At 35.8% G+C, this 18,151-nt stretch overlaps 2 protein-coding genes across 2 annotated transcripts; both read right to left on the bottom strand.

The window, feature by feature from the left end:
* Positions 1 to 6,384: 6,384 nt before the first annotated feature.
* LOC105081675 (olfactory receptor 5W2-like) lies at positions 6,385 to 7,317 on the bottom strand. The gene has a single exon (XM_010970952.3). The coding sequence runs from the start codon at positions 7,315 to 7,317 to the stop codon at positions 6,385 to 6,387; it is 933 nt and encodes a 310-aa protein (XP_010969254.3).
* Positions 7,318 to 16,094: 8,777 nt separating this feature from the next.
* Positions 16,095 to 17,024, bottom strand: LOC141578958 (olfactory receptor 5W2-like). Its single transcript, XM_074373043.1, has one exon. It carries the CDS (start codon positions 17,022 to 17,024, stop codon positions 16,095 to 16,097), a length of 930 nt encoding a protein of 309 aa, XP_074229144.1.
* Between the last annotated feature and the right edge of the window lie 1,127 nt (positions 17,025 to 18,151).

Raw genomic sequence — 18,151 nt, 5'->3', positions numbered from 1 at the left:
CGAGATCTTATAAAGGTAGAACACACTGTTGGCCAAAATCATTAAAATAAAGTCTTCTTGATATGTGGTAAAGGGTACCTTCGTGATATATTAATTGTTGCCTAATTGCAGTTAATTAGAGTGATGACTAATTAGAGTAATTATTTGAGTGACAATTTCTTTACAAATATATTTAATTGACTGTTATAAGTGACATTGTTGAGACCTAACTCAAACTAAGTAATTATAATACTTTGACACGTATTGAACTGAAGGTGCTGATATGTTTGTGTCACCCAAGGGCTTTCCTGCCGTTAACTGCTTCTCTGGCTGCATGTTTGAAGGATGGGGTTTCCTTGGTAGTTTTATTCTGACTCCTTTTCAAACTCATTTTTGCATCAGGTGCTTCTCTGTCTCCAGGGATGACAAATCTCTTTGGGTTTCACTCTGCTGAGACAGCACCTAAATTTAGCTTCCTAAACATGACTGCCCCTGCAGACCATTTAGGGTGACTTTCCTCCATTATGGGGGAATGAGCTGCAGTAGCTGTATTATTATTTTTTTTAAAAAAATGGATAATTAACTTCTTAAAGGGTTTTAGTTTGACTTGAAGTTGGCTTTCTTACATCACAGGAGAGAATCACATAGTTGGAATTTAATACATCAGAGACAAGCAAGGGAGAAAAAAATCTGTGTCTGTATGATTTCCCCTGTGCCACTGTGCCTCTACATGGAACACTTTATAGGTAACTGTCTACTTCTGAACACCGACCTTTGGAAAATAATTGTGTGGCCCTGAGTTCTGGGCCTGATAATTGGTACCAAGGCAAACAAGTTCATTAAGACTCCGTGTTGCTGGAAAAAATATTGAGTGCTCATGAGTCAAATAAGATATTTTTGCATTTTCAATAACAAAAGAGATCATTATTCACTAACTAAATATGAAAGTCACACTGTTCATTTTCTAAAAATATACACTTTTATGTATAAAGAATATCTAAAGATAATAGTTTATATTAACAAAATTCTGAAGTCACTTGTAATCTAATGGTGAATATTTGCTTTTGGAAAATGTTTCTGATGTGTAATGTACTTGCAGAGAATCCTTAAATTAACACACATACATTTTCAAAAAAAATTAGCCTTGTAGTCAGGACCCAGACCAAAAAATATAAAATTTCCAGAATCAACAAAGCCTTCTATATGTCCCTCCCTAAATTGCTGATCTCTTATCGCCAAGAAGTAGACACTTTCTTGACTTTTATTATGATTGATTAGTTTTGTATTTTTTTGAACCACACAAAAGTGGATGCTTATAGAATGTACCGTTTCACTCAACAACATACCTGTGCAAACCATCCCTGCTGTTGCTTGAATTTCAGGACATTCATGCTTCTTGTTGAATAGTAAAACTTTGTACAAATATATCATTATTTATTTATCTACTTTAATGTTGATAGGCAGTTGAGGATATTCCCCCCTTTTTTGTATTACTAATAATGTTAGTGTGAATATTCTTGTACTTGTCTTTTGTTAGAGATGCAGACATTTATCTTGTGTATAAAACTAGGATTCAAATGTGTGTGCACCCGTGTGTGTATGAAGTTTAAATTTAGTAAATATCACCATACTGTTTTCCAAAGAATTATAGAAACGCATGCTTCCACTATCACATTTTCAGTGAGTGAGTGTTCTGGCTATTTCACATCCTAACCAGTGCTCCATGTTGTCTGTCATTTTAATTTCAGCCATTGTGTAGATTACACGATTTCCCTGATGACTGAAAAATGTGGATATCCATTTTTACGAAGTGTCTCTTAAAATCAAAATGCAGAACAGATACATCTTGATAGCATTAAGGCTCATGCAGCCTAAGCTATTTTTTTCTATCATCATTACCACTTCCATTTTGGGTCAAATTGGCCTAGAAATGTAATGCAGTCCTTTGGTATAAATAAATTCCCACCCATCTGTTATTCTCTTTTATCTCCCCAAATGTAGGTTTGTGCATTATTCATTGATAAAATCAAATCAACATAGATACAGTATGTGGTAGCTACAATGTACAATAAAGATTATCCAGTTCAAATCCCTCTTGGGACAGAGTGGAAACTGAAGCCAAAAAAGTAAAAATGATGTGTTGCAAGCCACAGTTATGGTGAGTTGAAGGAACATTCCAACACTGTATTGTTGTCATTGTTTTTCTAGGTCATAGCATGTTTCTAAAGAAGATATCAAGCTAGATTATATTTGCTGCCTCTTAAGAAAGAGTCACATGCTTATTAAAAGAGTGAAGAATAGTAGTTTTTTTTTTTTGTATGTGGCTAATTGCACATATACCCTAATGTGTCACCACTGGCTATGCTCGTGTTTAGGGAGGCCGTTGCCTGGGCAGGTGGACAGAACTAGGATGAAGGAACTGACGTGTAATACTGCATTATACGTGGATATTACATGTAGACACTGATGATGTCTTACTTGGACATTGTATTTTTCACTAACAATAATGACACAGGCAACTAGAAATGTAAATAGCGTCACTTTGATCCCAGGGTTATTACTAATTCCCAAGAGAAGGAATTCACTTAAAGAAGATTCATTTTCTCAACATATTCTTCATTCTTCTAACATGCTACAGAAATGATCAAGAAAATGTGAAAGTTTTAACACCTCTTGAGATTCAGAAAAATATAATCTGTAAATCAGAAAGCATTTATTACAGTACATTATATTTTTGTGTGATTTATCCTCATAAAATAGCCCAGACAAGTTTCATTGTTACGTTGTTGACAAAAGTTAAAGTGCCTGGAACAGGAGTTTGAGTAAGCTTGGCTCTAAATTTGGATGTTATCCATGAGGACTGTGGATTGTGTGAACCTTCACCGCTTTATCTCAGTAATCAGTCATGAACCAAAAGATCACTGCAGGTCAATATGGTATGAAAGCAACACTTAACCTAAAGACAAAGCTGGAATATGTACATAGTCTTACCCTCATAAAATAAATACCCAGTTGGGCATGAAAATGATTACACTTGCTGAGTTCTTTAAGAATCATGATTTGTTTAAGACACTGTATTAAATTCAGAAACAATGAACATTTCTCAGATTTAAAAATAATGAACAGTATGATATCACTATTCTTGGTCTGCATCTTTTTTAGTATTTTTTGTGACATGAGATACATTTCAATAAATTTTTTTCTAGGGATAAATTGAGAGCTCGAGATTTGCAGATACTAACTAATATACATAAGATAGATAAACAACAAGTTTATACTGTATAGCACGGGGAACTATATTCAGTGTCTTGTAGTAACTTACAGTGAAAAATAAATATGAAAATGAATATATGTATGTTCCTACATGACTGAAGCATTGTGCCATACACCAGAACTTGACACAGCATTGTGGACTGGCCACACTTCAGTAAATATATATACACATTTTTTCTAGGGATATATAACTGCTTTACCACATAATTATTATTTACATGCTGGACTAGTATTTTCTAGTCCCTTGAAGTATAAAGTTATCTGATTTTTTTCCCATTATGTAAGCGTTTCTCACTGTAAACCTTCTTAGAGCTGCTTTTGTTCCATCCCCTGTTGTTTGGTACGCCATGATTCTACTTTTATTTGCCTCAAGATCGCTTTTGAATTCTCTTCTGATTTGTTCTCTGACCTATTGGTTAATCAGGGACATGTTGTTTAACCTCCACATATTTGTGAATTTTTCCAGTTTACTCCTCTGTTTTCTAGTTTATTCCATTGTGGTTGGAAAAGGGGCTTGACATGCTTTCAACCTTCTGTGGCGTTCCTGAGTGGAAGACCCGCTGGCTATCAGAGTCAGATGATCTGGGGACACATCCCTCAGGGCAGCCTCAAAAGCTGGGGTGCGTCTATGTTTATCAGCTCCTTTCAGGGGGTGCTTGGTGAATCGGGGTGGGAGGCCCAAAATAAACTGAATCAGTCAATTCTATTTTTGAAATTTTATTTATAGGGTTTAAAATTTCCTTGCCTTTAGTTCACATCTACTAGATTTCATAACACAGCCAACATGTAGATCAAGTCAGTTTTTAGATGCTATAATATATAGCGATCAAAAGGAGGAGAGATGTAATCAGATTACGTGTTTATATCCTCTGAACTAGCAGCAATCTGCTGATCCCCCATTTTTCTTGGACAACGTATTTAAAAAAAAAAATATTTTCTGCAATGTTTCCACCACGTTACCCTGTGTGAAGTGAGAAAACAGCACAAGTGAAAACCTCTAAAACCTTTTATTAAAAAAATACTTCATAGGTCTTTTTCCAACGTGATACTATGTGTGAGGTCACAGTGTCCCACAAATGCCCCATTGAAAGCCAGAGAATCTTCTTGGGCTTTAATTCTATCCTGAAATGTTTTTGCACAAAGGCATTTTACAATGACAGCCAGAAAATCTATATGTAGTGGCTTTTAACTTCTATGATTGTAATGAGTAATTATACAAGTTTTACACGGTCTTTAAAATATATGGCCATATCTGTGTTGTCTCGGCACGCTGGTCCAGTGGTTTAGACAGCAGAATCCAGAGCAGAGACACATGAAATAGGTAAATATTAAGAATGTATACAGATCAGTGCTCTTTACTCTAGAGTAATACGTATGTCTTTGTAGATCAATATCTTACTAGCCACAACAATTTTATGTTCTTTCTTAAAATTTATAAAGTATATATATTCAAGCCACATACCATACCTTCAGTTAATTTTTGTTAGTGACTGATGTCTAAAAACCTCAAAAATGTTGTCTACTGTTTTCCTCCCTCCCTCCCTTTCTTTCTTCTTTTTCTTTCTGTCTCTTTCTTTCTATCTCTTTTTCTTTCTTTCCTTCCTTCTTTCCTTCTTTCTTTCTCTTCCTTCCTTCATTCCTTCCTTCCTTTCTCTCTTTCTCTCTTTCTCTCTTTCTTTTTCTTTCTTTCTTTCTTTCTTTCTTTCTTTCTTTCTTTCTTTCTTTCTTTCTTTCTTTCTTTCTTTCTTTCTTTCTTTCTTTCTTTCTTTCTTTCTTTCCTTCTTTCTTTTTCTTTCTTTCTTTCCTTCTTTCTTTCCTTCCTTCCTTCCTTCCTTCCTTCCTTCCTTCCTTCCTTCCTTCCATCCTTCCTTCCTTCCTTCTTTCCTTCCTTTCATCTTTCTTTTTTTCCATTTTTTGTCCCAGACTACGTAAGTGTTTGGGATAATAGGAATGGAATTTTCAGTCCTTGAGCAAAGATTGCTCACAGTCTCATATTGTAGGCAATGATGTAATAAACAAGGTTACATGAAAAAGAATGACTGAAGAAGATGGTTCTATGTGAGCCCAAAACAGGGACATTTAATCAGAGCTGAGAAGAGGGAGGCATTGATAGCTAATAATTCCAGCAAATGATGTAATTTGCCAAGGCACTTTATGTTACTATCACCTATCCATGTTGAATTTCTTAATTCTAAAAAGGTATAAAACTGTTCCCCTCAAGACCTCTGTAACTGTCAGACCATCTGCCTAGAATCCTTTACTTCCCCATCTTAACACTTCTTAGATCTGAGAGTAAATACTTCTATCCAAAAAAGCCTTTTTTTCTGCACACTAGATTTTGACATTTGTTTCTAGATTTTTAACCTGAAGTCCTTTTTCACTAAATGGGAGTTTTGAACCTCATTAGGACTTTTTTTGTTTACATTTTTTATTGAGTTATAGTCATTTTACAATGTTGTGTCAAATTCCAGTGAAGAGCACAATTTTTCAGTTATACATGAACACGCATATATTCATTGTCACATTCTTTTTTGCTGTGAGCTACCACAAGATCTTGTATATATTTCCCTGTACTATACAGTATAATCTTGTTTCTCTATTTTGCATTTTGAAATCTCAGTCTGTCGCTACCCACCTCCCGCCCCCTTGGCAACCACAAGTTTGTATTCTATGTCTATGAGTCTGTTCCTGTTTTGTATTTCTGTTTTTTTTTTCTTATTAGGAATTATTTGTCTGCCTAATCAATGTTTGTTTATTCCTCTAGGCTTTAGGATTCACTAGTGCACAAACTACTGGATTCTTCATGAAATGCAAAGCACTTAAATGCAAAAAAAAAAGTGAACACTCACAAACCTTAATATATGTGAAATGATAATGTTTGAATGAACACATTAACAAATAAAATATGACAAAATTAGAAGAGTCAGGAAGTTGTACAGGAAGAGGGAGTTTCATAGATAAGTTCAAGGCACATAATGAAGCATAAGTTTGAGAAACTGAAACATTTTCTTATGACGGAGCTTTAGTATTGCTACTGAGAAAATCATGTTTCTCATGTATTATATAATTTTATAAAAATTGTTATATATGTGTATATGTATAACATAAATATTAAAAACCATCGTTCATTTTTCAATTTCTCAATTTAATTTTCAATTTTTCAAGGGCCTTTTTCACATCCTTGTTCCGTAGGCTGTAAATCAGAGGGTTTAACATGGGAATCACAAGGGTGTAAAAGAGTGAGGTCATTTTGTCTTGATCCAGAGAGTAGGAAGAGCTCGGCCGGAAATACGTGAAGAGCAGAGTCCCCTGGAAAATGGCCACAGCAGTTAGGTGGGAGGTGCAGGTGCAGAAAGCTTTGCGCCTCCCCTCAGCAGAGTGGATCTTCAACACTGATAGGATAATATAACAGTAAGAGGCAAGGACTCCTGAAATGGTGCTCAGTTCAATGAAGCCAAAAATGGTGAATATCACTAACTCATTGACGTGTGTATCTGAGCAAGATAGCAATAGGAGAGGAGGAACATCACAGAAGAAATGGTTAATCTCATTGGACCCACAGAAACATAAGCGGAAGGCTAATGTCGTGTGTATCAAAGCATCCGCCATCCCCACCAGGTACACCCCCGCCACGAGCAGGGAGCACACTCTGCTGGACATGCTGACTGTGTAGAGCAGGGGGTTGCTGATGGCCTTGTACCGGTCATAGGCCATCACTGCCAGCAGGAGACACTCAGAATCTGCAAAGGTACAGGAGACCAAGAACTGCAGAGCACAGCCAAGGAAGGGGATGGATTTGTTCTTGGCTAAAAGATCTACCAGCATCTTGGGGCCAATTGCTGTGGAATAGCCGAGGTCACAGAAAGAGAGGTGGCTGAGGAAAAAGTACATGGGTGTGTGCAGCTGGGAATCCAGTCTAATTAGGGTGATCATTCCAAGATTGGCCAGGAGACTAATGAGATACACAGCAAAGAACGTGACACAAAGGGTCGTTTTAATCCCAGGGTTGTCAGTAATTCCCAAAAATATGAATTCAGTGAAGGAGGAGCAGTTTCCTCTTTCCATTCTTCTAAAGTGTTCCTGTCTCAACTTTTGAGGAAATGATCAAGACAATGGCACACACACGTATAACATGTCTGTACATCCATGCAGCACCTGTAAGGAAGAACACGGTTCACTTCTGCCATTTTCTTTTTAAACTCAGAAAAGTACTTGGTCAATAATCACTTCTGCAAGAAGCATTGCTATCTACACAAAGGTAATAAAAACTATTTGGGATGGATCGTGCGAGACTTTAGACTTCCGTCTAAATCCAGATGCTCTTCATGAGCTGTGTTACTTTCTACAAGCTCTTTGACTTACCTGAGCTTTACCTTTCTTGTGTCAAGAAAGACACGTGGGTAAATTGACATCTCATTACATCTTCAGAACAGTGTGCAAGAAACATCAGTGTTAGAGACACCAGGCTACGTAAGATATAGGACCAAATATTTTCTACGCTTGAAAAAATTCCATGGGTACAGAAAAAAATGATGCCAATTATTGTGTTCCTCAAAAAAACATGATTTGAAATATTTGTGTATTAGTCTTAGAATCTATTGGCATATCACACACTAATAACAATGAAAACAATTATGTTATCGATCCTGCTGTTTAGGATTTAGTGAGACATGGAATAAGTAACATCGACCTTTCTCTAGAAATTTATTATGGCTTTGCCACACTATTCATTACCTGTTTGTAGAGTATCTGGTGCCAAAGGAGGGGTCTCGAACAGCCAGAGCAAAATACTAAAAGGAAGTGAAAACAACAGGATTTAATACATGTGTCTGCATCTCTTTGGATTTTAAATGGAGTTTTATATTAAAAAACTGGAGCAGGATGAAGAGGAACGAGTGCTTCTGACATACGTGGTCTCTCTCCCTTGTGCATGTGTGTGTCGTGTGTGTGTCATGTGTCTGCATATTTACAATATGTTTCAGGTGTACATGAGAATAGAATGTGGTTAAGAAACTTTTTCTTTGCAAGTAAACGTGACCATGAAGATGAATTTGCACATTTTAATTTTTAATGTGGTACCTACATTATCTTTTAAATAAAACCAAACAAGGAAACCCCTTAAATTTGCATGTCTACTTCTCTAATGATCAAAGGAGTGAAGTCTTTCCTGTGAACCAACATCAAAATAAATGAACGTAAAAGTTGTGTCATGGATACCACCAAGGGCAGACAGGTTCTTCCAGTTCTGAGAAGAAAATATTATTTCTGGGCATGAAATTACAGAGCTTATTTAACTAAATAAACAGACATAAAATATTTTATTTACAAATTTCTTTTTTCCCCAAAAAGGTAAGTTTTTTTGACTTATAATTTTTGTGTGTGTGTGATATTTTAAAATAAACTTTATTTATTAGAACAGTTTTAGATTTGCAAAAAATATAGAAGAATATTACAGAGGTTGACATATACCCCATACCCAGTGTCTCCTATTATTAACCTCTTACATTAGTATGACATATTATTGCAATTAATGAACTAATATTAACTCATTATCATTAACTAAAGCCCATACTTAATTTAGATTTCGTTAGTTTTTACCTTTTCTCTTTTTTAGTCCAAGATCTCATCCAGGACACCACATTACACTTAGGAATCATGCCTCCTTAGGCTCCTGTTCACTGTGACAGTTTCTCAAACTTTCCTTGTTTTTAGTGACTTTGACAGTTTTTTTTTTAATTGAGTTATAGTCAGTTTACAATGTTGTGCCAATTTCCAGTGTAGAGCACAATTTTTCGGTTTTACTTGAATATACATATATATTCATTGTCACATTCTTTTTCACTGTAAGCTACCACAAGATCTTGTATATATTTCCCTGTGCTCTACAGTATAATCTTGTTTATCTACTCTACATATGCCTGTCAGTATCTACAAATTTTGAACTCCCAGTCTGTCCCTTCCCACCCCCCTCCCCCTTGGCAACCACAGGTTAGTATTCTATTTGACTTATATTCTTTAAATTAGGACCTTGAAGCCTACCTGAGATGAGAAAGTCTTGGGTAGCTGAGCAATAGCGGATGGTCTTTTATTTTACCAGGTACATTGGGGTTTAAATCTCTGCTACTGCTCATAGGCATTCATGTTATGCAAAACATCATTAATTATGTTTCTGCTTTTCTATCTTCCCCTGTGAATTGAGAAGCAACTTTAGGAAGGGGTGAGCTTACATGGCTTCATTATTATCACCAAATTGATCTCCAGTGGGAAGAAAACTGCAGATTATTTTAATGGTATGTTTCACAGTGACCTTGAAACTCTCTGCCCAAGTCAGAGGAAATCTAATGAAACTCAAATAGATCCCTCTTTAATCATTTTTTTAGGTAGTTAGATAAGTGGGGGCACTGGGTGTACAAGTGGAGGAGAGGGAAGAGGGTCCAGAAGATGACATTATGCCCATCTCCAGCATAAATGGACTTTACTTCTTCTAAATGAGTGCCAGCAAGGAATTGGTTAGAATCTGACAGCCATGACTGTGCAGTAGCAGAAAGGACTTAACTAGACTTGACCCAATGCTCAGTGTATTTCAATTAACACTGCAGTTTAGCATCCCCCCCACCATGGGGTCTTCTGTGTGCACCATGAGTAAGGACGTGTGCAAAGGGGGCCAAACATGACTAAGCACTCCAGGGACAAAAGCCATCAACCAATCAAAAGACCACCTCTAACCGAGGGTATAAGAGGAAGGGGAGACAAAACCCTCCGCTCTTCCTCCCTTGAGACAGCCCGCCTCCCATTCTTGGAGGTGCACTTTTTTCTTTCCTAAATAAATCTTTTAAAATCTTCTGCTACACAACACATTGTCACCCGATTGTAATTTTATCTTTCAGGTATGACAAGAATTGGAGTCTTTGCTCTTTACCTGTTGGGGGAACAATTTCCCACTCCTACCCCTTGTTCATTGTGTCTTTGAAACATTCTCCTTCACTCCCTTATTTAGGAACATTAGTATCCTTTTGATCATATTTTCTTTTTTATTGAAATACAATACATATACCATAAAACTCACCCTTTTAATGTATACATTACTTTGGATTTTAATGTATTTTCAAGGTTGTTCAGCCATTACCACTGTCTAATTCCAGAACATTTTTATCACTCCAGTAAGAAACCCATACTTACTGCCTGTCAGCTCTCCCTCCAACGCCCAACCTCCTCCCCCCCATCCAGCCCTGGCAACCACTAATTTGCTTCTGGATTCTGTGTGATTTCCTCTTCTGGACATCTCATATAAACAGAACCATGCAATATGAGTTTTTCCTGCCAGGCTTTTTTTCTTCAGTAAAATGTGTTAAAGGTTCATCCATGTTGTTGCATGTGTTAGAATTCTGTTTCATTATATGGCTGAATAATATTTTATTTTGTGGATATAGCACATTTTGTGGATCCACTCTTCATTTGGATGAACACTGGGTTGTTTCTACTTTCTAGCTGTTGTGAATAATGATGCTGTAACATTCCCGTTAATGCTACCTTCCAGGGCAGCCTTCATCACCAAGCATTGTCTTGTTCTCGTTCCCCGTCCATGTATCAGCCAAAGACATTTCACTGAAATTGTGACTTCACCACATTCTTTACACAGTGCACTGTTTCTCCATTATGTTTATTTTATTTCTCTAAGAATGTGTCTACTACATTTAAGACTTTAGGAAAAAGTTCTGTACCTTTTTTTGTATTTCCTAAAATTGCTAATAGAAGAATTTGCAAAGATAATCACTTTCTAGATAGTTACTAAGTATTTCTGTCTATTAAAGTGGGGAATGATGTACAAAGAATAGAAATGCACTGGGTTTGGGAATTTTCCTAATGCTATTGTTCATATGTGCAAGGATGCTTCATTTAAAATTTTTTGTATTTTTGATGATTTTTCTAAATAAGCAGAGTTTGATTTTTATTTTCTTAAAATAATGTGTTTGCTATTATCAGCACAAAATTTGTACATTGAGAAATACCAGAAGCTTCTTTTTTCATTGAAGTATAATTGAATTACAGTATTATACTAGTTACAGGTGTACAGATTAATGATTCTATATTTTTAGAGATTATACTCAGTATAAACTTACTATAAAATATTGGCTATAACCCTGTGTCATGTATTACATCCTTGCATCTTACTTAGTTTATACTTATTATTTTGTACCCCTTAGTCCCCTTTAGTCTTGCCTCTCCCCCACCATCCCCATCACTGGCAACCACTAGTTTGTTCTATCTGTGAGGCTATTTTTGTTCCTTTATATTTATTCATTTGTGTTATTTCTTAGATTCCACATATAGGTGAAAGTATAAAGTATTTGTCTTTCTCAGTGTAACTTATTTCACTAAGCATAATACTCTCCAGGGCCATTCATGTCATTGTAAATGGCAAACTTCAATCTTTTGTAGGGCTGAGTAACATTCCATTGCATACATATACCACCTCTTCTTTATCTATTCATCTGTTATGAACACATAGGTTGATTCCATATTTCAGCTATTGCAAATAATGCTCTATGAGCATTGGAGTGCGTATATCTTTTGGAATTATTGTTTTCATATGCTTCAGGTATATATCAAGGAGTAGAATTGCTGGACCATATAGTAGTTGTATTTTTAATTTTTTGAGGAAACTCCATACTGTTTTCCTTGGTGGCTGTACCATTAGATTTCATGTCCTCCCTAAATCCTCCCCAACAGATAGCAATGGAATTCTCCACACTCTTTGAACTTTGGTCTACCATCTTAGCATCTGATGTGATTGGCCCATTTCCCAAGGTCCCAGAACAAACTCTACTTTCACAATAACCTGAAGGATTAAAATGTCTGTTACTCTCCGTTCCCATGTGTGTTGCTTAAGTCCTGCTTAATTTGATTGCTTTGGTAGGTATAACTACACCAAAAATAAAACGAGATTACAACACAACTCATATATTTAGTTAAAATATTTTAAAATTACTAATAAAATAATCTGGAATTAGAAATTACAGAGTTTTCTAATGGACTGATGATAGTTTGGGCAGATTAAAGATGGCTATACAGGTTTTTACATATTTTCCTTAGAAATAAAGTACCTATACATCTTCCCTTTGAATTTTTGTAGTACTTAAATTGCTTGATCAAATGAAATTGGCAAAATATCACTTCTGAGTCTTTTCTTTAAGAAGAGAGTCTCTGAAAGCCATGAGCTACCATGTAAATATATCAGGAGAGAAATATTTACACATATATTTGTGTTTATAAATAGAAACACAAATATATATATGTGAAGAAACTATTTGAAATCTTAAATCCATATACACGACAGGTTCAAACTTTTGGGTGGAGGTAGATTGAAGGGATGTTAGTCTATGTGGCCTTGGGGAGCAGCCTGTCTTCTGGGATGCAGACATCCTCTGGGCTTGGGTTACATTTTGTTTAGTCAGAACCCGGCTCTAGCCAGAATGGTATTTTGGGATCAAAGGGCATTTATATGTCCAGCTATAGTAGACTGAGCCATGGAGTTTCACCAATTTTCATTCTACTGTCAATGTAAAAGCCACAATTGTTCCACATCTTCACCATTAGTTGATATTTAAATTGTTTATATTTCACCATTCTGTAGATGAGTCATAATCCTGTCCAACACTAGGGATGGATTTACATGCCAGCTGTCATATTTTATAGGGAGAGAGTGTATCAGCTAGAAGGAACTAGATTAGAGTTATCTAATTGGAGTCCTGTTCACATAGTGGGGTCTGAGGGATAGAAAGGAAGAGTGCTGAGTTAAATTTAGAGTGGCCGTGCTACCTGGTTCACAGCATGGTTCTAAAGAGACAGATGTCCAGGGAGATGAAAAAACGCTGCTGCTGGCTTTAACACAGAACTTCCTATTTACTGGGTTATTGAATACCATTACTGTTCTATCTATAACGAATGCACTTACACAGCCTATGACCAGTATATATCTGTCTGTCCTCTGTGTTGGACATGTACCCAAATCTAACATTGTTTTGCCATATTTATGCTTAAGTATCTCAGTGGCAGGGATGAAGGAGGAGGTCAAGATATAGGAATTTGACTATAGTGTTAACTCACTACACACTGTCATTGATAAATCTGTATTTGGACAAGGAAGTTTTCCATCCATTACTGGTGGATATGTGAGAGGGATGTGATATGAAGAGACTAAAAGGGAAAAGAATGAAGAAGATTGAAGTAGACAGGCTAAAATACACTGAAGTCCTTTGATGTAGTGTTCCCCTTTTCTGTAGAATGTCAAGAAAGAATAGTCATTATGCAACATTGCAACATTGCCCAAACTTCTAAGTTATGAATTCCATAAAAAATTCCATAATTTCTCATTAAACCTCTCCCATTCTATGAGAGGAAGCCTACAATTAACTAAATCAGTCAGTTTGATTTTTGGTCTTCAATTTAATGAGATTAAATTTCCTTTTGTTATAGCACATCCACCAGATCCAATAAAATGAGCCAATATTTTTATCAACTCAGTCTTTAGATGTTGAAATAAGTATCTATCATACACACATCAATGGATTAATTAGACAATGTGCTTATTAATCTCTTAATTCATGGCAATCCACTGACACCCTCTCTTGCCTAACTTTAATATATTTTAGCCACTGTTTTCTGCTGATCATATGCAACAATACAAAGTCTGGGTGAATTGATAAAAAATTCTAGGAATAGAATAGGAGTAGAAATCTTTAAACCTGTTATCTAAAACAAGAATTCTCTGCAAGTTTTTTTTTTTCTCTACTGTGAGAACTTTTCCTAACATGCTACAATGCTTCACAAGTACCATCTTGAATAACAGAGGAAGTTTGTAGGTTTACTTCCATTCTGAAATATTTTCACATAAGGGCATCTTATAATGGTAGCTAGAACACTTAAGACCATCAGTGGCTCTTAATTTTTAATTAAGAGTATCCTTCAATCCTTAATGGTATTTCAAATATATGGCCATACCACACTTTCTCAGCAAACTGATTCAATGCTTTAGCCTTCAGGGAACAAGATCAAAGGCAGATGAAATAGATATCAAGAATTTATAGCTTTTACTTTTAGAGTAATTAATATGCATGTCTTTATAGATCCACTATCTTAGTGTCCATAACAATTTTATGTGCCTTCCAAGAAACTGTTGTGTAAGTGAATGCAATATGTATTGTGGTATATATATATGTGTATATATATATGTATGTGTGTGTGTGTGTGTGTGTATATATATATATATATATATATATACACACATATATATATATATCTTAAGGTACTTACCAAATGCTCAGTTAATTTTAAGTTACTAAGATTAACACTCAAAAAAATTAACACTCAAAAATATTATCTGGTATTTTTAGTTTATTATGCATTTGTTTATCTTCCCATTGTATCCCAGACAACATGCAATGCTTTGGATAAAAGGATGGAAAGCTCAACCCTTTAGCAAAGAATTCTCACAAACAGGGTGATATAAAATAGTGCTTTATGTAGATGAGTATTTGTGAGCCACAAAGAGACAAAGAGGAGGATTTTACCAGGGCTGAGGATGAGGAAGAAGGGAAGAAAATTATCTTGAAGAAAATGACAGAAGAACTGATAGTTGATGATGACAGCACAATGCTGTAATTTACCAAGGCTCGTTTCATTGTTCTGTATAATCTAACCTTTAGACTTCTTTTCTTCTTCTTTTTTGTCTAGCTTTATTCAAATATAATTGGCAAGTAGCATGTAAAATTATAAAGTATACAATGCGATGATGTTATATATGTTTATATAGTGAAATGATTACCCCAATAAGGTTAGTTAATACATTCATCACCTCACAGAGGTAGCACTTTTAATGTGTGCATGGTGTGGACAGTTGAGATCTACTCTCTCAGCAAATTTCAAGTGTAGAATACAGCATTGTTAACTAGAGGCACGGATGTATATTAGGTCCTCATAACTTACTCATAAAATGAGAGAAAGCTTGTACACTTTGATCAAAATCACCCATTTCCCCCATAGTTAAGCCCCTAGCAACCACCAATCTACTCTTTGTTTCTGTGAGTTTGACCTTTTTGGATTCTACAAATATGTGAGAATACAGCACTTGTCTTTCTCTGTATGAATTAGTTCACTTAACATATTGCCCTCACAGTTCTTCCTTGTCATGGCAAACAGGACATCTTTACCTTTAAGACATGGTCTTGTCCAACTCAAGTCTTGTCTAGTTGTCAGACCTTCTGCCTGGTATCCTTTCTTCTCTCTACTTGAATCTCTTTTAGATTTGAGATTGAAATTCTCTATCCAAATATGCCTTCCTTTTACACTAGTTTTGGGTATTTTGTTTTGGATGTATAGCCCTCAATTGTTTATTACACGATGAATTTGAGGCTTGTTATGAATTACTTGAATGTCTGGTTAATACATTACTAATACTAGCTTTTATTCATTAGTATAGAAACTACAAGATGCATTGTGGTACATAAAGGACCTAAATGCTCAAAGGTCACTCAAAAATACACAATAAATCTTAGTGTAATTGAAAAAACATTTGAGTAAAAACTGAAAAAAATGAGCATAATAAAAAACTTAGAAATGTTTTCACTTAGAAGTGCCATCTGTAAATTCTGGACACATAATGAAGTAGGACATTTGTGGGGAACAGCAGTATACTTAAGATGGGAATTTAATGCAAATACTACTATATTTAAGAATTTGAGAAAAGTATATTTCTCATTAGCATATTGTATAATTTTAATGAAACAGAAACCACTATGTGTGTGTGCGTGTACGTGTGTAAAAAAAATGCCTAATATGAATATTTAAAGCCATATTTTATTTTTCAATTTTTCTAAGGCCTCTCTTACATCCTTGTTCCGTAGGCTGTAAATCAGAGGGTTTAACATGGGAATCACAAGGGTGTAAAACAATGAGATAATTTTGTCTTGATCTAAAGAGTAGGAAGAGCTCGGCCGGAAATACGTGAAGAGCAGAGTCCCCTGGAAAATGGCCACAGCAGTTAGGTGGGAGGTGCAGGTGGAGAAAGCTTTGCGCCTCCCCTCAGCTGAGTGGATCTTCACCACTGATAGGATAATATGACAGTAAGAGGCAAGGACTCCTGAAATGGTGCTCAGTTCAATGAAGCCAAAAATGGTGAATAATACCAATTCATTAACCTGTATATCAGAGCAGGAAAGGAGGAAGAGAGGAGGTAAATCACAGAAGAAATGGTTAATCTCATTTGAGCCACAGAAACATAAGCGGAAGGCTAACGTCGTGTGTATCAAAGCATCCTCCATCCCCACCAGGTACACCCCCGCCACGAGCAGGGAGCACACTCTGCTGGACATGCTGACTGTGTAGAGCAGGGGGTTGCTGATGGCCTTGTACCGGTCATAGGCCATCACTGCCAGCAGGAGACACTCAGAATCTGCAAAGGTACAGGAGACCAAGAACTGCAGAGCACAGCCAAGGAAGGGGATTGATTTGTTCTTGGCAAATAGGTCCGCCAGCATCTTGGGGCCAATTGCTGTGGAATAGCCGAGGTCACAGAAAGAGAGGTGGCTGAGGAAAAAGTACATGGGTGTGTGCAGCTGGGAATCCAGTCTAATTAGGACAATCATTCCAAGATTGGCCCCAAGATTAATGAGATAAACAAGTAGAAGCAAGGAGAATAGGGTCACTTTGTTCTCAGTGTTATGAGTGATTCCCAAGAAGATGAATTCAGTCACGGAGCAATTTTCTTTTCTCATTCTTCCTTTTTTCTTGTCTGAGTTTTTGACAAAATAATCAGGAAAAGGATAGAGGAGTATCTGGACATCTGCAAAATATCTGTAAAGTAGAACACAATTTCTTTCTGTAACTATCTTTTTATACTCAGAAAATTACCCAGCCAAGTGCTCACTCTTTGAAGGAGCATTGCTGTCTGCTTGACAATTAAAACGAGCAAAAATTGTGATTGACATTAAAAAAAAACTTTTAATCTAAATCTGCATGCCATCATGATGTATATAATTTTCTATCAGTTTTTTTTTCTGGGTTTTAGCTTTTTTATCTCTGTAAGTATAATTCAATAAATTAATGTCTTTTTCTGTATTCAAAAATACCATGGTAAAAACACCAATGTTAGAGAGACCAGGCTGTAAGGTACAGGACTAAACATTTTCTATGTTTGAAAATATTCACATGGACACAAAAAAAATGTTTTGCATTGTTATGTTTCTCAAAAGACACAGCTCACATAAACAATGGTTTAAAATGCTTTTCTCTTGGTTCTAGAAACCGTGAGCATATCACTGACTAATAGTAATACTGAATAAATAAATAATAATAATAATAACAATAAAGGATAATGTATTACTGGTCCTGGTCTAAGTTATCTTCATTATTTGGTGAAAGATGAAACAGATTTATTGGCCTTTACTCTAGAAACATTCTTGCTTTGACACAATTCTCATTACCTATTTGGGGAGTAAAATCTAGGGCCAGAGAATGAATCTCTTGAGTAGTCAAAGAAAAGTGATAAAAAGAAGTGAGAACAACAGAATTTAATGCACACAGCCGCATCTCTTTGATTTTAAGTGGACTGTTATGTTAAAAATACGAAAACGGGATGAGGGACAGTAAATGCTTCTGATGTATATAGTCTCCTCCTTGTGTGTGTGTGTGTGTGTGTGTGTGTGTGTATTTGCGTAAGTCATGTTTGTGTGAATGTGTGTCTCTGTTGATATGTAAGAATAAGAATGGAGGTGATGATCTTTTTTTCATTTAAGTATATCTGGCGTGTAGTTTAGAGACAGTTAAGTTTGCACATATGGTTATTTATAAAGTGGTACCTAAATTATATTTGAAAAAAAAATTTGTATAAACTCATATAAAT

This window comes from Camelus bactrianus, chromosome 10 (genome assembly GCF_048773025.1).
Source record: "Camelus bactrianus isolate YW-2024 breed Bactrian camel chromosome 10, ASM4877302v1, whole genome shotgun sequence".
NCBI lineage: Eukaryota > Metazoa > Chordata > Mammalia > Artiodactyla > Camelidae > Camelus > Camelus bactrianus.
This window is presented reverse-complemented; position numbering and strand designations above follow the sequence as displayed.

Coding starts and splice junctions, on each gene's coding strand:
- LOC105081675 (XM_010970952.3), bottom strand. CDS start 7,317: ATGGAAAGAGGAAACTGCTCCTCCTTCACTGAATTCATATTTTTGGGA.
- LOC141578958 (XM_074373043.1), bottom strand. CDS start 17,024: ATGAGAAAAGAAAATTGCTCCGTGACTGAATTCATCTTCTTGGGAATC.